At 41.4% G+C, this 25,804-nt stretch overlaps 1 protein-coding gene across 4 annotated transcripts in view; it reads right to left on the bottom strand.

The window, feature by feature from the left end:
• The window catches only part of DOCK8 (dedicator of cytokinesis 8), a 219,939-nt gene that overhangs the window by 101,208 nt on the left and 92,927 nt on the right, over nucleotides 1-25,804 (bottom strand). For all 4 annotated transcript variants that reach the window (XM_060014659.1, XM_060014663.2, XM_060014660.1 and 1 more), the window contains 8 exons: nucleotides 25,472-25,557; nucleotides 21,608-21,674; nucleotides 19,359-19,508; nucleotides 16,049-16,129; nucleotides 12,548-12,707; nucleotides 10,300-10,430; nucleotides 8,609-8,702; nucleotides 7,718-7,880 (listed from right to left, as the gene is read on the bottom strand). In XM_060014659.1, the coding sequence (XP_059870642.1) occupies nucleotides 7,718-7,880; nucleotides 8,609-8,702; nucleotides 10,300-10,430; nucleotides 12,548-12,707; nucleotides 16,049-16,129; nucleotides 19,359-19,508; nucleotides 21,608-21,674; nucleotides 25,472-25,557 (932 nt within the window). The remainder of the gene's footprint in view (nucleotides 1-7,717; nucleotides 7,881-8,608; nucleotides 8,703-10,299; nucleotides 10,431-12,547; nucleotides 12,708-16,048; nucleotides 16,130-19,358; nucleotides 19,509-21,607; nucleotides 21,675-25,471; nucleotides 25,558-25,804) is intronic.

Genomic DNA, 25,804 nt, shown 5'->3' with positions numbered 1-25,804 from the left:
CAGCAGGCCTACTAAGAAATAAATTGTTCAGATGTCCCCAACAACTTCTAGAAACATATGCCTGCTTTGGGTACTTGGTGAGAGAGAAGGCTTGTCTGGGCTTTGGAGGCAGGAGAACCTGCAAAGATCTCAAGTGACTGCAGGACAAAGTTGCATGCGTGTCTTTCTGTAGATCAGTGTGATTGTGAGGGGTTCCAGTGTCTCCAGGAGACTGGGGTTTACCTCCAAGGAGAGGCAGTCCTCCTCTTTGTCTCTCTCAGCACCAAGCATTGTGCCTGGCACACGGTCGGGGCTCAAAAATACGTTAGGTGATTGCACGAACTTTATTCATAGGGTGACAAGTATTGCTCAGTTGGTGAGATTTTCAAAGGACAGGTATCTGGGGCTTCCCTGGTGGTCCAGTGGTTAGGACTCTGTGCTTCCACTGCAGGGGGCGTGGGTTCAATCCCTGGTCGGGGAACTAAGATCCCGGGTGCTGTAACGTTGGCCAAAAACAAAAAAACAAACAAAGGACAGGTATCCTGCTCTATGACAGAGGGTGAGGAAGGAGGAGAAGGAAGAGTTCTCGCTGCCCACACTCACACCAGAGTGACAAGTCGACAAGGGTCTGTGCCATCCCCAGACCATTTGGAAGGTTGAGTAACAGTCATTGCTATGGACTTTACTTCTCCCTGACCTAGAAACACAAAGAGGCAGCTCTTTGTTGGCTGCTGGCTGGGATAGGGATTTTGGATTTTCGTGCTAGAGTTGGTTTCGTTTCAACTCAACTCTGGGAGAAGACATTAGAGAGCATATAAAAGAAGTGTATCTCTCTCTGGACTCTTGTGCCCAGAGCCTGAAACTAATATAATATGTAAATCACCTATACTTCAATAAAAAAGTGTATTCCCTTTAAATAAATTAATAAATAAAAAAATGTAACTCCAGGAAAAGATGAGAAATGGGCTTTGAGATGTTCTTATTGCTAAATATATAATTATTAGTCTAGGCATGAAATCTCTTTTAAATCATCAAAATGAGCCATTAAATTGAGCTCCTCTACTTTTATCTTTATTAAACTGTAATATTTCTATTTCTGAACCACTGCATGGATCTCAGTTTACATTTCTTTTTTTTTTTTTTTTTTTTTGCGGTACGCGGGCCTCTCACTGTTGTGGCCTCTTCCGTTGCGGAGCACAGGCTCCGGACGCGCAGGCTCAGCGGCCATGGCTCACGGGCCCACTGCTCCGCGGCATATGGGATCTTCTCGGACCGGGGCACGAACCCGTGTCCCCCGCATCGGCAGGCGGACTCTCAACCACTGCGCCACCAGGGAAGCCCTCAGCTTACATTTTGAAGGTTGTCAAACAAAGAACATTAAACAAGTGAGGTGGAACAGCACAGTTTGGCAAGTTATAGTTTAGGCCAGTGGATAAATGAAATTCATTTTTTAATTATAAAAGGTACATGATATGTGACTGATAAGCCATGGCTTTTTAAAAATTACCTTCTTACACTGAGTCAAACCTCAGTCCCCCCACCCCCCACACTCCTAGTTCTATTTTACTTTGTGCTGTTGGGCTAGCCTGCATTGTCCTCATCCCAAAACCCACTTTTGCCCTGGGAAGACTGACACAGCACCTAATATTTTGACCCAGGGCATTCTGACTTCAGCAGAGAGGGGCAAAGCGCAGCGTATCTGAGTCCTTAAAACCACAGGACACCCATTACTGGAGAGTTATTAAAACACCTCTCCTTTAGAGATGGCCAAACACTTCATGGGAAGACTGGATCTTTAAAGTATACCGTAAAGTCAGAACAAAGAATGAGAAGCTAAAAAGCAGAGAAGATTTTTTTCCCCCTAAATGGTCAAAGAAATAAGAGGGAACAATTCCCCGAAGGATATCTCATCAGAAGACAAAGCCACTTCAAAGAACTAATTTTAAAATAACAATTTAAAAAACTAACAGAAGTAGAGAAGTCAAAGAAAGAAGGCTTTTTGAATGTTAGGAAGCTCCGTCTAATCTAGGCAAACTATTCATCATCATCAAATGCAGGCCCAGATTTGCCGCATTTTCATTACCATTTCTCTGTTGCTTCTGCCCCCACCAACCTTACAGTCCCACCCCATGTAAAAACAGGATGCTTCACGAACCTTACTGCTGAAATCTACGTAAAGGATCTCTGGGGGAAAGAAATGACATTCACCCATGTAAAACAGGATGCTTCATGAACCTTACTGCTGAAATCTACGTAAAGGATCTCTGGGGAAAAAAATGACATTCACCCTCAATATGTGGACAGAGCAGGATTTTTGGTTAGGACAGTTGTTTACAGGCAGTAACACTAAAGCATGATGGACTCAAAGGGAATGAGTATAAAATAGAGACTAGTGAGGGGTTGTGACTTGTACTTAATGTACACAGAACCTCCTTAACACTATTTCATTACTGCCAAACCACATTCTTTTACTTTTGTATTGGAGGCAGGTTTGGTGAATGTGTAAAAATGTATAGTGAGCAATACACCCCCAAAACGAGATTTTGCTGTCTCTCTAGACCACAGGATACATTTCTCCCTCCTCCTCTCCACCACATCTTTCAACAAAGTGACAGATTTCTAAGTTCCTGACTTAACTGATGAAAGAAGGCAGAAGCTGACAGGGTAAAAGAAAATCCTTTGCAAAAAGGGCCAACAGTGATCTCTTGGGACACTGGAATACTTTCCCAGTTTTTCTTGGTCCTGCACTTCAAGGCCAAAAAAATACAATGCATGTTTGCCTTTAATAAATCACGACTCCATCTGCTTAGAAATGGAAAGGTACCTAGCTGCTTCTGAATCTAGAAAATGAGCAAATTGTGCCCTCAAGTGGCTAAATGTTGTACTGGAAGGGGAGCTTCGCAAAACCTGCCCTTGCTGCTAAGAAATCTTAGGTAACTTGTTCCCTCCTGAGATTTTTCATTCTTCTAAAAAGAGGAAGGATGACTGAATTTTGGAGGAAAGTGAGGATTGTGTTCCTGATTTATTATTGAGGCCAACTTGCCAGAGCAAAGTCAAGTACAGGAGCTTCATTATCTGGGTAATTTTGGCACCAGGAATTCACTTTGCCTTTGTCTCCATTACTCAGCCAATTTAAATGATTAGATTTTGCCTGGGCTGTCATTGCTATTCCTAAATAAAGTGTTTGTTTATAATAAGCTTCATGTTCCACAAACAACTGCTCACTGAGTCTAGGAAGACCAATGACTGAGCTTCTGGGCTGTCTTATACTTACAACAGTTATTTAAACACTCCTTTAAAGGGTGAAAAGTAGGAATTTATACCACATGCTTGTACATGTGTGAAAGGTTATATAAGATTCTTCATTTTAACATCATTCATAATGTTAAAAGATTGGCAACATCTTAGATGCTCATTAGTCTGGGGTTAAATGAATTATGATACAGCCATATAATGAGATTCAGTGCAGGTGTAAAAAAGCACAAGGCCACTCTGTATTCATACAGAAATGCTCTCCATAACATAGTGTTCAGTGAGAAATCAAAGGCAGAACAGTGTGACGATTATGCTATACTTGCACTCTGAAAGGAAAAGTGCAAGGCTGTACTGGTTTGTACAAACATAGTTTATTTCTGGAAGGATAAACAAGAAACTGAAAAAAATGGCTGTTTCCAATTGTCAAAAACAGGATTGAGCTGTGAAATATGCATGACTTTCATCTGTTTTGTTCACTAGTATTTCTCCAGTGTCTAGAAAAGGGCCTGGCATGTTGCAGGCACTCAATATTTGTAGAATAAAATGAAGAAAATAAAATGCATGTATGTATGTATGTATGTATGTATGTATGTATGTATGTATGTGTGTGTGTGTGTGTGTGTGTAAATATATATATATTTTAAGACTGTCTCCAAGGAAGGGAATCTACAGTTGGAGGTCAGGCATGGTAGAGAGAATTTTCACCGTGCACTTACGTACTTTTAAAATATTGAAATATTAGAATAGGATACCTATTCCAAAATAAATAAAATTCAAACAACCAAAGAAACAAATAAGAATGGGAAGTTATTATCTGGAATAGTTATTTAAGTAAGGCATTGTTTGTGGTGATTTAGACCAGGGTCAATCACATCATAAACTACTGACCATTAATTAGCAATAAGCCTGGAGTACTAACAGCATTGAGGAGCATTACGCCATTAAAAAAACATCGTCCTCACATGGAGAAGTTTTCTGGGTGTTGTAGATTCCTGATAGACAAGTATTGAATACTTGCTCTTCGCCGTATCCATTTCACCTGGTATCCTGGCATACGATAGGATTGCTTTCCAGGTCAGAGGGATTAAGTCGCAAGGCTCTTTCCCCTGAGTTTCCCGCGGCTTGCGTCACTGTGGACTTTGGATGACTCCAATGAGTAGAGGAACTCATTAAGAGGGACCATGAAAGGGAGGGAGAGGCTTTGATCCTCAAAGAAGCGTGTTGTACCCTTAAGACCCTACCCCAGGCCTCCTGAATGGGAGTCTCCAGGTAGGACTGGACCCTTGCATTTTTACAAAGCTCTGCAATGAACTCTGAGGCACACTACCCTTCTTCCCCTCCCCCATCCCACTCCCAACACTGAACAGATCCACTCTGGATGGAGAGACAACTGGGCTCAGAATGGACAAAAGAAAGTTCCTCTCAAGGATACCTTCCATTCTCCATGCCCTGACTCCTTCCTAAACACGTCACCCAGAATTATTTCTGGTTTATTCCTTAGAAATGCTATTCACTAAATTATAACTTCCAGACAGTCATTCAAGACCAGCTTGCACATTTATCCTGTGCCGTGCTTTCTGCCCCTGTAGGATGCAAGCCCGGCAGTGTTCCTCAAGACGCCATTGTGATACAAAAGGCACCTCCCTGCCAGACCAGAATGCAGACTTCTGGCCTGAGAACATTCAGCTAAATAGGAGGCAGCCTGAAAACAGCTAATTATCCATCAAAGAAATCATGTTCTAAGTGATATGCTTGTTCACGGCAAGCACAGTCGTCCACGGCGAGTCTGATAATTGGATAAAACGACCTCAGAGGCTATTGGGGGCTGGGATGAGAGATGAAAACGCACTTTATGTGGATCTCTCTAATGTAATCACCAGTTACAGGGACGGCAAGGAGCTTAACAAGCTCATTACAACCTCAGCGCCTGTGATCTCCGGGCAAACTCCAGTAACTGCCACAGGATAAACCGCCCTTAAAGGTCTCGCTGGGCCTTGGCCCCAGGCCGCATTGTTTTCATTCTGCCCCCACCAGAAGGCAGCTGGAGTCTCCATTACCAGCTGCTGGGCCACATGGAAAATCAGCCAGGAGTTGGTTCAAACGTGTTCTTGGGCTAACAACCAGTATTTTTTTAATCTGGGCATGGAGAAGAGAATGCCATACTCAGAGTCGGATAATCCTGTTTATCGACCTAATTTTTCCAGCTGTTCTGCTCCGCTTTCGGAATGACCGTCCTTCTGCTTGTGATTTTGAAATAGCTCTTGCCTGGGTCTGCTTCTGTGTACTTGTCTGACCCCCTGCCTCTCACACGTAGAGGCTGCCAACAGCACTGCAGAGGCCCAAGCCCCTGGTTGGGGAGATGCTCGCCATTCCTAGAATGAGTACTTCTGGCTCTAGAAGTTCGTCTCTTCCCTCAAAGTGAGTGTTTGTCTTATGAGTGATCAACACTCTCATGGGTTCATGGGGATACTTCCTCAGCCAGGCCCAGTTCTTTTATAACCGATCTAGATCACCCCTCAAAGTGAGCTGAATTAGGGTAGAGGCATCAGGCAGCATCCACAGGGAATAGAGTATGAATGGTGCCCCTGTGGGCAACACAGTGACCCCAGCTGAGGGCACCTGAAGGGGCAAGGCTGTCAAAGGAGGCAGCTGAAGAGATCGGAGGACGAAGAGACTGAGGGCAGGAAGGCAGCTCAGCCTATCCCAGGCCAATTTGATCTGAGGCTCCACAGCAGCTGCTGTTTAAGAGAGGTGAAGAACCTGAGTGCTATTCATATGGTATTAAACTGAAACCCCACCCATATGACAATCCTGTAAAGCATGACTCTGGCCACAACTGACACTCAAGGCCAGAAAACACCTGCCATTCGTCCATGTAATAGTTCCCTCCATTCAAGGGAGCTCTGAAGTTTATGTGAAAGATACACAAATTGGAAATCTGAACCCTGGCTTTGTCACTGTAGGTATTCTTTGCTTGGCCCAATAGATATATGGGGTGGCCTTGGCATTTCCACAGTGTACAGAACAGCTAAAGAATATTCACTTTGCACTTGTGGGTCCGTTTCTCATGATGCCAAGTTGGGTCCATAGTAATCTGTTCAAACTTGTCCTCCTCAGCACTCCTACATTTCTGAACCAGTAGATGCACTAACGCATTGAGTCCCGCTGTGATGTAATTAAGGGATAATGTTTGCAGCAAGGAGTAGAGAGAGTTGTAAATGTCTCCCATGGGAGATTAAAAGCTAGGGGAAGTTGAATAACTATAGAATGCATTTGGTGCAAGTTTATTCCAATACCAAGAGCATTCTTTTTCCCAATTATAGGATAGGGTTTCTAAAAAGATATACAGCATCCATAAGCAAACATTTTCATGTCTTCATCTCCCTCTAGGGAATGGAGAATGGAAACTACTGCATCCTAGGAATGCTTACTTATCTAGGAGGGAGACTTGGCTGACTTTGTATTTAGGAATGAGAAGAGAAAACCAAGAACTGCTTCAGAAAGGATTAAATGGGGGAAATGCATGTGTACTTCAATTTTGAAAGGAAGAGGTGCACTTCTAACTGTAGGAATGGTTGGTTGTAATTCTCACTGCCATTTTTAAAAATTGAAGTATAGTTGATTTACAATATTGTGTTAGTTTCAGGTATACAGCAAAGTGATTCGGTTATACATATATACATGTATATATATCTATATACTTTTTTCTTTTTAAATATTTATTGGAGTAGAGTTGATTTACAATGTGTTAGTTTCAGATGTACAGCAAACTGAATCAGTTATACATACACATAGATCCACTCTTTTTTTAAGATTCTTTTCCCATATAGGCCATTACAGAGTATTGATTAGAGTTTACTGTGCTATACAGTAGGCTCTTATTAGTTATCTATTTTACATATAGTAGTGTGTATATGTCAACCCCAATCTCCAGATTTATCCCTTCCCCCAATCCTCTGGTTAACCATAAGTTTGTTTTCTACATCTGTGACTCTACTTCTGTTTTGTAAATAAGTTCCCATTTTTTAGATTCTGCATTCTTTTTCTATGATTCTTTTCCATTATAGTTTATTACAAGATATTGAATATAGTTCCCTGTGCTACACAGTAAAACCTTGTTGTTCTACCCACTGCCATTTTTGACATCAACAAACCACTCACTTATCCTGTCTGGGTCTCAATTTTATACATCTGAAAACGTGACGGGTAGAGGTACTTAGATTAGGTGAGTTCTGAAATTCTTTGCATTTCAGTCCCACATACCCAAAAGAAGAGGCCACAATAGTGAGAGGCTCGCATACCACAAAAAAAAGAGAGAACAAATTGATCTTAAAAAGTAATTATCTATAGTTTTGTAAACGTCATATTTCATTTTCCCCAAAACTTAGGAAGTAGCAAAATAGGTCAAAGGATGATGAAAGCATTACCCAAACAAGGCTCAAATTTTTGGTTCAATAATTTTCCAAGAGCTTTTGTTTCTTACCTGTACACAGTATGAGGGACATACACTTCTCGGATTGGAAATTCCAAAATCTCTTTGTGTGGGCGTCCCCGGTTTTCAGGAAAGGGTCTCACTGGCAGCATTTCAGGAGTCAGACAGCAACTGGTCATCTCTGGAGCCAGAGAAATCTCCAGTTTGAGCAAGCCTAAAGAAAGAAAATAGGACTGTCTTAGTAAAGACGTTATATATGAGGGAGTCAAGAAAGACTGCTGTACTATATTTCTTTTATGGAAATGAGGATAAGTTGTGTGAGTATAAGCACTTTGGAATACCCAGTTAATTTCCCATAGTTTGAGAAAAAGCATATCATGACAATTTTTGAGATTTAGTTTCTAGAACTTAAAAAGCAAGAAACTGTAAAATGAGTAAGAACACATTAGAGGATCTTTAAAGTCCCTTCCAGAACTACCACACCGTAAGTATATAGTTCAGTAACTTCTCTCATTACAAGCACTAAAAATTGGTGGTTTTCAAACTAGGTTCCCTGGTACCCCAGGGGGCTGCAGAAGTGCCTCAGGGGCTGTTAAGCTGAGGATAAGCAGGGTGCGCCCTCACCTTCTACCAAAGCATTGCACTTTCACTTTTTCTCATGTTAAGAGTTCCATACACTATGATATAAGAGGCTCCTCTCTTCAAACAATTATCTGATTTTCTGAGTGAGCAATCAAATATAAAGCATGATGTTTATTTCCAGAATCAGTCCTTTAATAAAAATAGAACACATTAACGGGTTGGCCAAGAAAACCCAGACCTTAACTCCTAATACAAAATCCTACATCTCCCTTGACAAAAAATTGCAGCGTTACATGAATAATGTGTCCAATCATAAATGGCTTTGGCACAACAAAGAGGATAAAGACAAGCCATCCACACCTGGAACTGACTTGACTCTCCTCTGTAGGGATGAAGATCTTTTGTAGTCAGCTAAAAACTTGAATAAGTCTTCATCACTCAGGCGATCTCCCTCCTGCCAAGAGAGAAGTCAGGGTTAGGGTAGATTCACCATACACCCCTGGGGTCGGGACCAAAGATTGATTTCTCAGAAGATTTTTATCTTTAAGTATTATTGGAACATGCCTTTCGTAGATAAGAGGCAACAACTCTGAAATCTTTTGGTCAACCTCTTGTCAAATATTCTTCCTCTACCACTCTGACTCTCTCAGCCTCTTCAATCCTCCTGGAGACGGGGATTTTACTGCCTTCCTGAGGAAGGCTGTTTGACCATTAGTAATCCAGGCCAAAAGGTCCTCCCCCTATAACTTAAACCCACTGATACTTGTGTACTCCCTGAAACAAAACAGAAGAAAAGTTTTCTTTGAAGATTTGAAGATGGAGAAAGCAGCTTTCCATCTTTGTCCTGTCCTCATATTCTTCACATTTGTCTTGACTGAGAAGGCTAAGCACACACACTCCATGCGTGTATGTGGGACAGGCATGCTGCTGAGGGATACGTGTGCATGAGCTCTGATCCTTACAGCAGCCCAGTAAGGAAGGTAGGTAAGTAGGTAGGTAGATAGGTGTGTCCTATTCCTAAGTACAGATGAGAAAACTTCGGCTTGTTTAGTCAAGGGCCTGGCTCCCCAAGGCAATACAGTTGGAAGGAGTTATTTCCCAAATAGAAACCCTTTCAGTCCCCTGCCATCTCCATCATGAGGCATGGCACACAGAACCCTTAGGATCTCTTCTGCATTTCAGTTTGTTAACATAACCCCTTGACATGCCCCATGAGAACTGCTGAGCTGCAGAAAATTTTCCAAAACAGAGTCAAACCAAGTATAAGTCAAGTTGGTTTTTTTGGTAGTAAAACACATATCATGTAAAATTTACCATCTTAACCATTTTTGAGTATACAGTTCAGTAGTGTTAAGTACATTCACTTTGTTGGGCAAACGATCTCCAGAATGCTTTCAGTTTGCAAAACTGAAACTCCATACCCATGAAACAACTCCCCATTCCCCGCTTCCTGCAGCCCCTAGCCACCACCATTCTACTTTCTGTCATTCCACCTTCTGTCTCTCTGAATTTGATTACGCTAGGAAATTCTTCATTCTCTAAGTAGTCTCAATGATTTCTGAGCTAATAAAGAGCACCGTCTGTAATGGTCACACCCTGTGAGGAAGCAGGCAGCTCTGGAAAGCCCGCACGTGGAAAAGGGATGAGATGGACAACACCTAGGCCAAGAAACCCCAGGCCAAAGGGGAAGTGTATATTTTAGCCAGACTGTTTTCATAGCCTAATAAATGAATTGGCCATGATAGTTCAAATAGGATAGTTTGTGTTAATGGGAACCAGTCCTTCTCTCAATTAAAAGGGCTAACGTTCACTTAGCACTTGTTATATCCCAGGCACTCTGAGAAGAGCTTTACACGTCTCGTGTCATCGAACCCTCCCAAAAGCCACATCAAGCAAGTGTCATGATCCCTGTTTTGTAGATGATGAAACCGAGGCTCGGTGAGGTTGACTAACTTGTTCTCTTAGTCACTACATCTACTCCCCCTCTGGGCTCCAGCACTCATGCCATTGTGAGGGGACAAAGCCAGACACACTGTAACAGGAAGAGATACCTGCTTGAAAAAGCTGTTAATGGTCAAGGTCTTGAAGTTGGATCCAACCCCATTTTCCTCCAAGGAGAAGGCTCTTTCAGAAAGTCTTCGAGATTGGGACAAAGTTTTCCGCTCACTCACAGAGCCTTTCCCTTTAAGGAAAACAATTGTCATTCTAAAGTTTGCCTTTCTGTTTGAATATATAGCAGTTATTAACTTTAACATACGTAGGATAGGTTGAAGTGCACTGAAGGAGAACACTGAACACGGCCATTCTTGTTTTGCATGACAATTTCCCTCCCCGATCCCTGTTCTTAGACCCCCCTGTTGGAGCCCCTAATCCTCCTCTGATCATAGTGAGAGCCCAGGAGCAACCACAGTGCCCTCCCACGTGGCGATCAAGGAGCAGGAGTCCAGAACTGCAGCCAGAGCAGGGTCTGGCCAAATAATCAGCTTTATTTAGTCAACAGTGTTTAGTTTTGTTTTATTTTTATATTTACATTCCACTGGGAGAGGCATGTACTCAAATGCCCCTGCAGGCATTTGGGACTCTGGCCCGAACATGCTACGTACAGGTCAGCCTGAGTCCATCCTGGATCTGAGCTTTCTTCTGCTCTTGCTGTATGGACCAGGCAGCAGAACTGAGTTTCTGCCTTGGCCAACCTGCCTAATGGTAATTAGAACTGAGTCACACCCAAACCTGAACCCTGATACTCTGCTTAGTTGTTTCTTACCCCGTTTGAGATTTAGGTGAGGATTTTGTTACTTTTATACTGCAAAGCTCAGGGGTTCTGTAGTGAATGGTCAAATTGCATAGAACTGTAATATTTCAACCCCATCTTTGAACATTCTCTTACCCTTAATTCTTGTCATGATGTGGAACTGGAACTTCCTGCCACCACTGAGCCACCTAAACTTGCCATGCTGCCTCAGTATAACACACTACATCTTTTGGTTGCTTCTTAAAAATCAGCCTCTGTAGTCAGGTTAATTTCTCCTTGACCCAGAGATGACTGAGGACCCAGCAAGCTCTATGCCTTAACTACCTAGTTTATGTGTCCTTTAAGCTCTATGCAGAACTCTTTCAAATAAGGCTACCTGGGTCTACATAGAAATTAGCATTAAAAAAAAACCCACACACACATATTGTGGTGTGAATGTTCGGATGCACTAAAATGAGATTTTTTTCTTTTTTTGCGGTACGCGGGCCTCTCACTGTTGCAGCCTCTCCCGTTGCGGAGCACAGGCTCCGGACGCACAGGCTCAGCGGCCATGGCTCACGGGCCCAGCCACTCCGCGGCACGTGGGATCTTCCGGACCGGAGCACGAACCCGTGTCCCCTGTGTCGGCAGGCGGACTCTCAACCACTGCGCCACCAGGGAAGCCCTGAGATTTGTTTTTGATAAATCAGCAATAACCCGGGAGTTCTGACTGGTAATTATGCATCAATAACTCCAGGATAGCAGCAGCAATAACAAAATACCTTTTCCTCCACTCCTCTGGTAAAGGCAACATTTCAGAAGTGGCAGAGCTAAGGAATGCATGAAAAACTTCCCAAGAAATGTGACTGGAGACATAAATATTTGCTGGATACAAAGACATTTTAAAAAACAGAAACTCTGCCACACGTGAGGGGTGATATTCTTGCAAACTCTGTAACCCTCTTGGATAGTTCCATACCCAAACTGTTGAGGGACTTAATAACTCAGATCAAGGGTTAGGTAATGGAAAAGAGAAATATGCTAAATAAATCAGAACAGTAACTAAATATTCTTTTGGCATCCACATTTTTCACTTGCCCTTGGCAAAATAAACTTTAAGGAACTGGATATTTTGCTAGAAACCAGAGTTTTTCATTTTGAAGCCCTTGCTTTTCTTATATTTAGGAGCCAACCATGGTGCCTTTGTTGAACACACTACAAACTATATTATTATATTATTATATTTTCTTGTTATTTTCAAGAATTTTACTTTTAAGAAGAGATGGCCACTGAAAATTAACTCTTTAAAGTGTCAAACTGTACAGAAAATTCCAACCAAAAATCTTACTATATTTAAACTCCACAAAGTTCATTGTAATTGTCTTGGAGATCACTGTCCAATCAAGCATTTGTATTCCAGTCTTAATCATGTTTCATTCTATTCACCTCCTTCTTCCTGCCCACTCCCCCCACCTTACTGCACCCCCAACCCCCCACCAATCAGTAGCTAACCTCAGAGTTGGTACATTGGGGAGCCCTTCCCTTCACACCACAGTTGAAAAGCTTACCAACCGTGGACTCCACATCAGTTACCTCCCTGTCGAGGGTAGAGACATTGAAGAAACTTGCTAAGCTTATGGGAGCCCAGGCAAAGGGCATCCGGTATTTCCCCAAACGTTGGCAGAAGGATTCAGCTTGAAGTTTTAGTTTTTCAATCTTTTCTTTACTCTACAGGAAAATGGAAAGAGACAGAGAAACAGACAATATGGCACAACATCATTCTCAATGGTGAAAACTGAAAGCATTTCCCCTAAGATCAGGAACAAGACAAGGGTGGCCATCCTCACCACTATTATTCAAGATAGTTTTGGAAGTTTTAGCCATGGCAATCAGAGAAGAAAAAGAAATAAAAGGAATCCAAAGCAGAAAAGAAGAAATAAAACTGTCACTGTTTGCAGACGACATGATTCTATACTTAGAAAATCCTGAAGATGCCACCAGAAAACGACTAGACCTAATCAATGAATCTGGTAAAGTAGCAGGATACAAAATTAATGCACAGAAATCTCTTGCATTCCTATACACTAACAACAAAAAATCAGAAAGAGAAATTAAGGACCCACTCCCATTTACCACTGCAACAAACAGAATAAACCTACCTAAGTAGGCAAAAGACCTGTGCAGAAAACTATAAGACACTGATGAAAGAAATCAGATACAAACAGATGGAGAGATATACCATGTTCTTGGATTGGAAGAATCAACGTTGTGAAAATGACTACACTGCCCAAAGCAATCTACAGATTCAATGCAATCCCTATCAAATTACCAATGGCCTATTTCACAAAAAAAGTTTACAATTTGTATGGAAACACAAAAGACCCCGAATAGCCAAAGCAATCTTGAGAAAGAAAGAGTTGGAGGAATCAGTCTCCCTGACTTCAGACTATACTACAAAGCTACAGTAATTAAGACACTGTTGTACTGGCACAAAAACAGAAATACAGATCAATGGGACAGGATAGAAAGCCTAGAGATAAACCCACACACATAAAGTCACCTTATCTTTGACAAGGAGGCAAGAATATACAGTGGAGAAAAGATAGCCTCTTCAATAAGTGGTGCTGGGAAAACTGGACAGCTACAAGTAAAAGAATGAAATTAGAACACTTCCTAACACCATACACAAAAATAAACTCCAAGTGGATTAAAGACCTAAATGTAAGGCCAGACACTATAAAACTCTTAGAGGAAAACATAGGCGGAACACTCTATGACATAAATCACAGCAATATCCTTTTTGACCCACCTCCCGGAGTAATGGAAATAAAAACAAAAATAAACAAATGGAACCTAATGAAACTTCAAAGCTTTTGCACAGCAAAGGAGACCATAAACAAGATGAAAAGACAGCCCTCAGAATGGGAGAAAATATTTGAAAATGAAGCAACTGAAAAAGGATTAATCTCCAAAATATACAAAGCAGCTCATGCAGCTCAATATCAAAAAAACGATTCAGTCAAAAAATGGGCAGAAGACCTAAACAGACATTTCTCCAAAGAAGACATACAGATTGCCAACAAACACATGAAAAGATGCTCAACATCACTATTCATTAGAGAAACGCAAATCAAAACCACAATGAAATATCACCTCACACCAGTCAGAAGGGCCCTCATCACCAAATCTACAAACAATAAATGCTGGAGAGGGTGTGGAGAAAAGGGAAACCTCCTGCACTGTTGGTGGGAATGAAAATTGATACAACCACTATGGAGAACAGTATGGAGGTTACTTAAAAAACTAAAAATAGAACTACCATATGACCCAACTACTGTGCATATACCCTGAGAGAACCATAATTCAAAAAGATACATGTACCACAATGTTCATTGCGGCGCTCTTTACAATAGCCAGGACATGGAACCAACCTAAGTGTCCATCAACAGATGAATGGATAAAGAAGATGTGGCACATATATTCAATGGAATATTACTTAGCCGTAAAAAGGAACGAAATTGACTTCTTTGTAATGAGGTGGATGGACCTAGAGTGTGTCATACAGAGTGAAGTAAGTCAGAAAGAGAAAAACAAATACTGTACGCTCACGCACAAATATGGAATCTAAGAAAACGGTACTGGTGAACCCAGTGGTAGGGCAGGAATAAAGACACAGATGTAGAGAATGGACTTGAGGACATAGGGGGATAGGGGAAGCTGGGACGAAGTGACAGAGTAGCATTGACATATATACACTACCAAATGTAAAATGGATGGCTAGTGGGAAGCTGCTTGTAGCACAGGGAAATCAGCTCAATGCTTTGTGACGACCTAGAGGGGTGGGATAGGGAGGATGGGAGGAGATATGGGGATATATGTATACATATAGCTGATTCATTTTGTTGTACAGCAGAAACTAATACAACATTTTAAAGCAATTATACTCCAATAAAGATATAAAAAAACCCAGTATGGCACCAGCACCAAGTCAACTGCCTCTGCCATGGATATGAGAGCCATCTCCAAAATCCCTACTCTACTGATTAAAAAGAGGGAATAGGCAGAAAAACAACACATCTCAGGCCAGAAGTCCAACTGATAAGGAAGTACAGAATAGAAAAGGAGGAATTTAAAGAATTAAAGAAAGCCTACATTCAATTATTAAATATACCTTCAGCTAAACAAACAAACAAACAAGCAAACAAAAAACCCCAAAGTATTGGGGCTTGTTATACTACCTAATCAACAAGTACCTCTTTTAGGTCCTAGCTACACTGGATTCGCATGAGAGAATCTTGGGATGAAAAGTTTTGTACATCATCTATCAAGCTCTTAAGTGAGCCTGTTTTTCCACAGTTGTCTTGGAAGATTCCAGAAAGATCTATAAGCGTTCCTAACAATCTCCTATTAGGTTGACAACACTTCCAAAGTAATCATTCTAAGTTCAGGATAAAAGGTAGATTAAAAAAAGCAAGTTATCTTGAGTTCAATAAATCTTACTTGAAATTTATGAGTCTGCAGTAGGATGCCGTTAGGCAAGTCTTATTCCAAAAAGGCCATGTTTTAAAAATTATGTTGGAAACTTTTGCAAATGGGTGCTGAGAAGAGATGTCCTTTTCATGGCTCAGTACCAATGTTGTACTAATACATTTATGATGTACAGCAGTCTCAGCTAATGTCCAAATATCCAAATCAGAAAGGGTGGTGGCCCATGCTGTGGAGGAAGCTAGGGGAGCTGTGGCACTGTTCAGTTTCATGGGGTGTCTGTGGCCCTCCCAACCGAGCCCAGGCCTCAGAACCAAGACAACAGGACGCGCTTTTGCCCTAGTGAAGTTTTGTAATTAGACATTGGTGTGTACATCATCGTTTGCTGAGTTTAATAGTTTATTTCTTTAAAAAGTTGTCATCGATGAAGTTTCCCTTCCTTATTTTGTTTGAATATAATTTATTAGTGCTTCATATGGGGACACATTATGGACTAAACTCCATTAACTATTTTATGGGAGACTTCTGAAAAATACCTGCTTATTCTAAAATGTTACCATTTAGCAATACTCAAAATAGCATACCTTTCCACCATCACTTTCTTTGATAACCATGTAGGGTTCTGCACAGTCTCCAATCTCTCCCTGCTGAAGGACTTTTTCAATCTACCAACAAAAATAATATTAAAACAAAGCACGTGAATTACATTTGTATAATGGAATCTATGCAACCATCAAAATAGTGTCTTATGACAATATTTGATGACATCAGATGTCCATAATATATGTTTTTTGATTTAAAAAATCAGTACGAAGAGTATTACACAGTTTTGTAAAAAAAAATCATAAAGGCATATTAAAAGGACGATAGATACATGGCAAATGTTAATAGTAGTTATCTTTGTATGGTGGGATTATGTACTGTCTTTATTTTCTTCCTATTGCTTACGTGTATTTTCTGTTTTTAAATAATAAACATGTATTATGCCTACAATAAAAAATACAATAAAAGTTATTTTTTAATACAAAACCCACGAGACATATGTAGGATGTTAATAGCTCATTTTGTTTATTATTGCTTACAACGTAAAAAAAGAGATACGACCTCTGTGAAAGTCAGGTTGGGGACTAAAACCTTCCACAAAATGAATAAATGAACAGAATAAATTATCTGTAATTGTCTCCCTTGTATTTCCTATTAGGGCTGCTTCTCTGGACTTAACAGACTTGGAAAGGAACTTGAAAGCAGTAGGATGGTACAGCTTTTCACTTTGCTAAGTGGCTGGTAATATGAATTACTACTGTCAAGCATCGTCTTCCATCTTGCTGCAAGTGAAGGACCTGGCTGGCCACAAATCTAGGCACCATGTTTAAGAGAAAAAAAAGCAGAAATTTAAAATTGTCTAACCCTCTGCTCAAAGAAAATTTAATTTAACTTACATGTGGAAGAGAAAAACAAATGGATTTAGTCCCATTAGTCTGTGTTAGTAGTTGAGATAATCCTTGAAGAAGAAGTTTGGGTCAACATATCCTAAAAGGCACACATTCTTAACAGGCACTGTCAATTAGGCACCAAGTATTTAACCAGAAATACCCAAGTGGTGGAGGGTGATTCATGGAGTTTCAAAGGAAATGGCATGGGGCTGCTCAACGAACATCTGTCTCAAGAAGACTGCAAGCATTAAGTCTCTCGTCTCACAGAGGAACTTAAAAACCCCTTCCCACTGCCATAGCCTGAAGATGAGGCTGATCCTCCTGAGAGATGCACCAGGTTGAGGCCATGGACACGTAACACTCGAGGTAGAAACTAACCCATTTTCCTGTTAGTCAGCGATCATTCACCTATTCATTTGTTTAGAAAACATTTGTTGAGTCCTTTCTGTAGGGTAGCTGTTGGGGAGACAAGGTGGTGAACATGACAGGCCTGGTCCCTATCCTCCTGAAATTGATGGTCGGGAGTTTATACAGCAAATTGGAAAGAAGCTAATTTTTCCATGAGGTCAGTGGACAGAAGTGTGGTCTTTAAAATGAACTTTGAACCGAGATAAAGAACCTTCTCATTAGAATCCTGAAGCGAAGAATGGGAATGCCATGACTTTGCATCTAGAGCATGGAACCCACAGGAGAGGGATCTCCAGAATTTGGAAGGAGGATCCAGATTCGACCAGATGAGCAGATACGATTCCCTTCACCGAGTTGGACAAGGCTAACTTCAGGTACTTTGCGAGAAGGAGCTGCCGGCTGCTATGAGAGCCTACTATGTGGTCCTTCAGCACTGATACGTAAAAGAAACGCCTGAGTCCTCGTAACCATGGCAGGCAGGGGAAAGGGGCATATCAGAATTGCCTGGGAATTTCTTTAAGGTAAAGAGGCTACCCTCAGCCCTATTTAGAGGGAAAGAAGCAACAACTGTGGTATTACAATAAAGAAAAACAAATCAGAGGCAAACCAGGGACTGTCTTACTGAGTAGATTTAAATTTCTTAACTCTATCCAGACAATTTAGAGAATCTTTATCACTGCCAAATGAATGCATTTATACATCTGAAAATTTTGGAATATACTTAGTAATAGTCACCCATAGGTAACCACTGATATTTAGCAGACTACCATGGGTTACCCAAAATAAAGTCATCCACTGAGAACTGGAATTGGAAATAAAATTTGGATCTATGGAACTGGTATTGACTTTTTTGATTTCCCAGGCTGGAGTGAATTTTAAAAGTAACTGCAGGCTGCTACAGTTTGCTAGAGTGGACTTTAAGCTAATTTTCCTGTATGTCTAAGTAATATTGCGATGAAAAGGACACACATTAAGTTTGACAACAAGAGATGTGTCTTTTTAGCAATAGAATTTTAACTCTGTTTTCCAGAAACTTCAATCAGTTCCCGTCAAGCTATAATGACCTTTCAGAATTTTTGTAAAACGGTGTAAAGGGAGCTAGAATGGAAGGACATCTGCCTCTTGTTAAGTGACCTCCACATCACCTGAAGTTTTTGGAACCTGTATGCTACTCTCATGGGATCATGGGGGAATCAATGAGATTATGGACATAAAACACTGTGCTAACTAGAAAATGTCCCAATCCTAGAATGCTGGGTGTACATGAAATTAAAACAACAGGACTTTTTTTCAATTTGAGGGTAAAGAGTCAATGAGACTAGTTATTTGGCTTAAAGTAGATAAAATACTCAATGTTTGCTGTTAACTTCTAACCAGCCATGTTGGTGTGTAGAGAAAGTCTCTGGTTTTCTTACATCAGCAAAGAGTACAATCTCGAATGAAAGGTCTTTCCACTCAGAACTGCCCACAGATTTTGGCTCTCACTAGACATACTCAGTCTGTGAGATGGTGATGAATAAGGGAGAGTGAAGCTTGGACACTATAACCCACACCTCAAACTGTCAGAGCCTGGATTTTTGGACATTTAACTCTGGGTCTTTAGAAAAATGTGAACATGATTAGGAGACTCTATCTGAGATATCCCAGAGCTGGATAGCTGAGGGTGTTTTCCTTGTTAGAAGGAAGGGTGTCTATACATGCCAGACTTTATTCTGTAATCACAACTACTCACTGAGGGAGGTGTTATGATCTCCACTTTACAGATGAAGAAACTAAGTCTCAGAAAGGTCAGGTAATTGCCCAAAGTCATATAGCTACTAAGTTGCAAAGCCAGGACTCAAACCTAGGACCGTTTGACTCCAAAACCCATCGTCTTTCTAGTACCCAACACAATTTGCTCGTAAAGGAAAAGGAGTAAAGTTGAGAGGGAAACAAAGCGAATCTCACAGAGGACATGTAATATTTTCTGATACCTCTTTCACTCTAAACATGCGCTGGGAGTAATGCAACAATGAGAACATCAGACTGTGCCAATCAGATTGTGTTGAACTACCTTGACTACTAGGTAGATGTCCGAGGATGGATAGGTGACTGAGAATACCGCAGATCTTGCCTGACTGGACGTGGCAACAGAGGGCGTGTGAGCACGCAGAAATCCTTTGAATTGGTCAGAGTTCAGGTCACAGTGAAAATTTTCTGAGATCTGTAAATGAGTGGCAAAATGAAAAATGAGTTATACCTATTGTTCTCATGGTCTAAACATGTTAAAAAAAAAAGTGGAAAAGAAAAACCCACCAGGTTTCACCAAACAAATAAGTATAACCGTAGACATGGTTTTTGACTAGCAGCTGCTGGAAAATCTGATACGTATTTTGTCACAGTCTCTAGATATTTCTGAGTCATTTGAGAGATGTTCTTTGAAACATTAAAATTTGTATCAACCCACCAGTATCTCCTGAATTTCAGTGATGTGCTAGGTACTGCATTGAAGAAAAGCAAGGCATTACTTTGGCTCTCAATTAGTTTACCATCGAGAATGAGGGAAAAGGCCAATGCATACTAACTACAGTAAGAGCAAAATATAAGTGACCACACTCCTACAAAAAAGCGCTGTGGAAGTTCCCGAGGGTGAGAGGTCACATCCAGTTGGGGGGGATGGGGAATGCTTTCCATGGGGGAGGCATGTGAGATGGACAGGCCTTGGAAGAAGGTTCCGCCAAGCAGAGCTGGAGGGGGACTGTGTACCAGGGAGAGAGTGCAGCACAGGTATCTCAGAGGCTGTAACACGGGGAGTGACTTTAGTTAACATCAAGGAGCCTGGCTTGACTCTGCCTAGGCTCTCGAGGGAAAGAAAGCAGATGAGAGCCATCCTGAAGAAAGCCGGGCATGGAAGCTGAAGAGTTTGCTTTCGATGTTGCGGGTAGTGAGTATCCATTACAGATTTCGAGCAACAGCATGTCACGATGAAGGCTCCTGAGCTCAGCGGTGCGGCGTTACTTAAGAACCGCTGTAGAGTTGGGTTTCCCCTTCACCACTAATAGATTTACAGCCAAGAAGCGGCTCCCGGGCAGAGACTACATTTGCCAGCCTCCCCTGCAGAGTTAGGAGTGAGCATGTGACTAGATTCTTTCCAGCGAATTGTGAGCACAAGTGACGATGTGTCTAACTTCCAGGCTCCAACACCACCCCACACCCCCACCATCTTTCCCCCTTTTTCCGGGGGCCGTAGCGGCAGTGACAAGAGTGACTGGGGAGGGCATATACTGAAGATGTGTGGAGGAGACACTGCCACTTGGGTTCCCGAATGCCTGAGTGGAGGAGACCACTGTTGACCCCGCACCTCCCTACTCTGGATTGTTAAGAGACAAAGGCAGAAAATTCTCCTTCTTCTAGCCAAGGGTTCTCCATATGTGGCCCCCTGACCAGCAGCTTCAGCATCACCTGGGGACCTGTTCGAAATGCAAATTCTTAGGCCCCATCCAGATTTACTGAATCGGAAACTCTGGGGGTGGGCCCACCATCTCTTTTAACAAGCCCTCTGGGTGATTCTGCCTGTGCAAATCTGAGCTTCAAACCACTGTAAACCATTTAAACCACTTAAACCATTAAACCATTCAGCTTTAAACACTGAATGTGTGTGGGGGAGGTCTCCTTGTTTTAGCAGTTTACCTGCCCTGACCAATACAAATCTTAGTGATCATTAATATTTATTCAAAATATACACACTTCCTTAGCTACTGAATGGTTATGGGTAGAGGGGCAGAAACGTCTCCTCTGGTTTTGCCATTTGTGCCCTCCTCTAGGAGTTACGAAACGACAAAACATTAAGACATTCATGGAGAAATCTTTTCAATTAAAAGCACAATATACTTGGTGAGGTCTCTACCTGATGGCAAATTTAGACTTTCATTGCACAAGATGCCTTCCATTCATGATAAGCCTGTCTCACAATGCAAAAAACTCCCCAACTGAGGAAACATTACATGCACTGGGCTTGTTATAGCCATGTTTACATTGCTTTGTTTTATGTGTAACCCCATATGTCACTATTTTACTTCTCTATCTCAGCCAGGCTACCACCTCCAGCCGACTTTCTCGTAAAGGTTCTTCAAAGAACATAAATTCCCAGGTCACTTCTTTAAAAACTGCAAAGGCAACAGAACTGGACATATCAAAGGTCATTTGCTTTCAAATCTGATGTGGTTTTCCTACATAGAAGTGAGATTTAAAAACATGAACCCCAAGACAACGAACAACATGCAATGAATGCCCTCAGGGTTGGGCTATTTTTTGCTGTCTTACCTTTTTCCTTTCTTTAACATCGTAGAGGGCAATGCTGGCAAACAGAGGCTCAATTTCAATCTCAAACCTGTCAGAGAAAGAGAGAAAAACATATAGTTTTAACTTAGATAATTCTGAATTTTCTGAAAGTGCCTGGATATATAATCTGGTTAAAAATGTAAGTTGTTTTCAGAAGTATTTGGGTAGCTCTATGCATGTGAGAATCACACTGGAATGTTAATGGAGAAATATGGGAGGTTCATGGAAAATTCCTAATCATTTGAGATCATGGTGGATGGTACGTTCTCCCCAAAAGTGCTTGCTGGTGACCCTGCAACAGAGAGCGGGTGGAACAGATCCTTGGTCTGATCCAGTACGGCGCTTCTTACCACTGTAGCTGCTGTGTTCTCAGAGGATTGAGTCTCTGTCTTAGCTAAAGGTCTTGTTTACAGTTTACAGATTACTGCTAGACTAGAAAGCTCTATTATTCAATTTTAAGGGCTGGGGCTTTTCAGCTAGTACCAAAAAAAAAAGTTCAGTTGCTTTTCTTTAGGTTAGGTTATGATGTGTGTGAATATCTGGCCCTTCCTAACTCCACTGCCAGGGTAGCTGCTGACCTCAGGTGGAGGGAGCGGATTGAGCACTGCTGATAAACACTGAGGTGTGTCGATCCAATGAGAGCTGGAAACACGGCCCTAATTGCCAATTCCCCCAGAAATGGTGGGTTTGAAGAGAGGGCTTCCCCAAAGCATAATCCTGCCACACGTTATAGGATGCACATGGAGCAGAGATGTTCACCTTCCAAATTTCCCAGGTTAACGATCCATGATCCTGCCGCTAAGAGCCCTAGTAATCAGTCCCTGGATCACCGTTATGGCAGAAGTCAGGTAAATTAGGTCAAATTTTGTTTCAAGGCATATGTGAGAGGATGGCCTTATCACTGGATAGCTTTGTCTAAAAAGAGGACTTTTGAAGAAGAATATTTGGGCAGAGGTAACCACAGACAAGAGTGAGTCGGTCAAATGGCACTTTTGGAAATGAGGCAGTAAGGCATGATGGCAAAGGAGGGCACTGAGTCAGAAAGACCTGGGCTCTGTTCCCTCTCCCACTGCCTGCTAACTCTGGGATCTTAATCAGGTTACTTACTCTTCCCAGTTGCATTTATTTATCTGTAACATGATCAAAGGACATCTGCTCTTCCCATTTCCTAGGACTGTTGTAAGCATTGTGAAAGATAATGTGTGTGAACATGCTTTACAAACAATGTCAAGGAACACCATTATACACAGTAGCCAAAAGGTGGAAGCGAACTCAGGTGTCCATCAAGGGATGAATGGATCAACAGAATGTGGTATAGGCATACAATGGCATATTATTCAGTCTTGAAAAGAAAGGAAATTCTGACACATCCTACCATATGGAAAAACGTTGAAGACACTGTATAAGTGAAATAAACCAGTCACAAAAGGACACGCGTTATATAATTCCACTTTTATGAGGGAATGGTGGGAGAGAGAAATGGGAATTATTGTTTAGTGGGTACAAAATTCCAATTTGGGAAGGTGAAAAGAGTTCTGGAGATGGATGGTGGTGATAGGGGTACACCAGTGTGGATGTACTTAAGGCCACTGGAACACCACTCAAAATGGTTGTGATGGCAAATTTTACATTATGCGTATTTCAGCACAAATAAAATTTAACATTATCATTAAATTTTTACTGTTCATATTTAAACATTCTAGGTTTACCTATAAGAACTTGCTTTCTTTTATCCAGTTTATTTAAAGTAGTGAAAGACAGGATGATCTCTTTGGTTCATCTCCCCTATTGCAGGCATATGTTGGTATGAATACTATTTAAGATACTGGTGGAGTAGGTCAAGTATACGTTGAGCAAACACTGCGATTCTACTTAATTTCTGCTTTGGCAGTTTGGGGGAAAAATAACTAGAAACTACACTTCTCAATTTTCATCAAGAGAAACCCAAGTGACTCAATTTGTTTTTTTAATAATATTACATGACTATCTTAGTGACCATGTGTTCCCACCTGTGAGAAGAGCTACCATTTATTTATGGAAAACATCTAGGAGACTTAGTGTCATGCATCACAGGGAAGAATTCCTCCAATCCCAAAGGGCATAGTTGCTGTGTCGGATGAGCTTCCTGTGGTGGGTGGGTGAGTGCCTCAGACAATAGGGTGGATTTCCTGAACAATGAAGGCAGAGGGGGACCGATCAGCCACTTCCACTCAGTCCTCCTGCTGAAGGGCTAGGAGGTTTCCCCTTCCGGGTCAGCTCGCAAGGGCTAGAGTTTGCCTTTCTGTACCCGTTGCTTGATACAGAGCTCATTTATTGGCCGCTCATCTCCGTGTACAAGACAAAACGTCCGAACTCCTCCCCCCATCCTACTGGTAAAACTGGCTTAAGGAGGGTGTTACAACATCAAGAGATCTCCACACCTGTGTAAGCAGTCATGCTGGCTTGTGTTCTGAGCAGAGAATTCGGGAGGCTCCGCAACAGAACCAGAAATTTCTGGCACATAGGAACTTTGAGATCTGGTCTCACTACTTCATTTACAAGAACTCAAAATCCCAGAGACGTCCCCAGGGCTGAAACATAGTCTTGAATCCAGAATCCAAAGGCTCTAATTGCAAACCAGGTGCTGCCTAAGGGGTCCATGAATTGACGTCAAGAGATGGATGACCTTCCTAATAGGGTATTTAAAAATGTTATGCTTATGAACTTTTGCCTTGGTAGAGCATTCACAACTTAATATCTTCAAAAGAGCCTAGGAAGAAGCGGAAGAACTAATTCTCTAAAGCAGCAGTCTGCAAAGAGGAAAGGGAGGCAGGCAAGCACTCCAGGGGGTAGGCAAGACAACCCACTGGCATGCAGGAAGAAAATACTATCATTTATTTTTATTTATTGAGTTCATCCTTCAAAATGCCTCATTTATGTATGTTTTATAATATATATAATATTTAATAAACAAGTACAAAATGAATACACACATGCAGAGGATGTGTGACTTCTAAATACAATCCAAAAATATGGAAACAATTGCTTTAAAGCAAATGCGGCCCATGAGATGAATCCAGATTTCAGACATGTTCTTTTGGAAATGTGTGGTACTTAAGAAGGAAATGAGAAAATAGTTAAGAAGTCAGGAAATTATGCAGAAAAATCTGGATTTCTAGCTTCTCTTAAAGAAAAAATCAGACAATTGACCAAAATGGGCTTGTTTACTTGGATGGCAAGAATTGGCCCTAGCTAGTAGTGGGTGCCCCGTTGAGATAGTTTGCTGCAGTCCCCACTACTCTATATTGTCCACTGGCACTGAGACTGAATTTTAGTTGCATTTTTCATTGTGTTTTAACAGTGGTGTGCTGGTAAATGTTTAACAAACAAGCCTCTAAAAAAAAAAAAAAAAAAGGCTCTAATTTGTAGCATTTTCTGAGTTCAGTGTTGTAAATATTCCCACCATTTCACCATGGCCAATTTCAAGCTACCAACGTGACTTCACTGAATAAAGAGTTGGGAAGAGAAGTATGCAATCAGCTCTCAGGAGTTAGAGTGGACTCCAGCACGCCGGTGACTTTTACTGTTAATTTTCTTAATGTAGGCCACTTCACTCAATTAATTACCTACGTGCCTAACCTTAGTGTTTTGCCTTCCCTGTCATAGAAGAATGACTGTCAAAGGCTTGGCAGGATTAGAATCTGAGACTAGCTGACTTCAAACTCTGCTCTTTCTACTACCTCACAGGGCACTGTTAAAAGTGTGTTGGGGGTCCTCCCCGATTCAAGCTCTGAGGGTAAAGACACAGTCTGTATTTGAAAGGCAAGACACACCTCAATGTAGTGATTAGTGTCTGCTCATACTTACTTCAGGGTCAGCAACTTGACCAATATTCTGTTGCCCAGATGTTCCTTAGGACAGTCTGGTACCGGACGTATTTCCACAGCATCCTCCTATTGTTAATCACATTGTAAAAGAAATCAGTAGTGAATTCCCATGAAGAGTTCCAGTTGAAGTTAACTCCGGGAAGGGAAGGCTGCTAGCCACCATGCAAGACAGCTTGCATTTGCTTTATTTCTAATTGCAGAATAACACATTGACTTTTACAAGACAGTTTATTATCCAACCCCTATGCTTCAAAGTCAGCATTTACAGCAAACATTTTCTCCTTTCAGAAAGCCAAGCATTTAAGACAAAGAG

The sequence above is a fragment of the Delphinus delphis genome, chromosome 6 (assembly GCF_949987515.2).
Source record: "Delphinus delphis chromosome 6, mDelDel1.2, whole genome shotgun sequence".
Lineage (NCBI taxonomy): Eukaryota > Metazoa > Chordata > Mammalia > Artiodactyla > Delphinidae > Delphinus > Delphinus delphis.
This window is presented reverse-complemented; position numbering and strand designations above follow the sequence as displayed.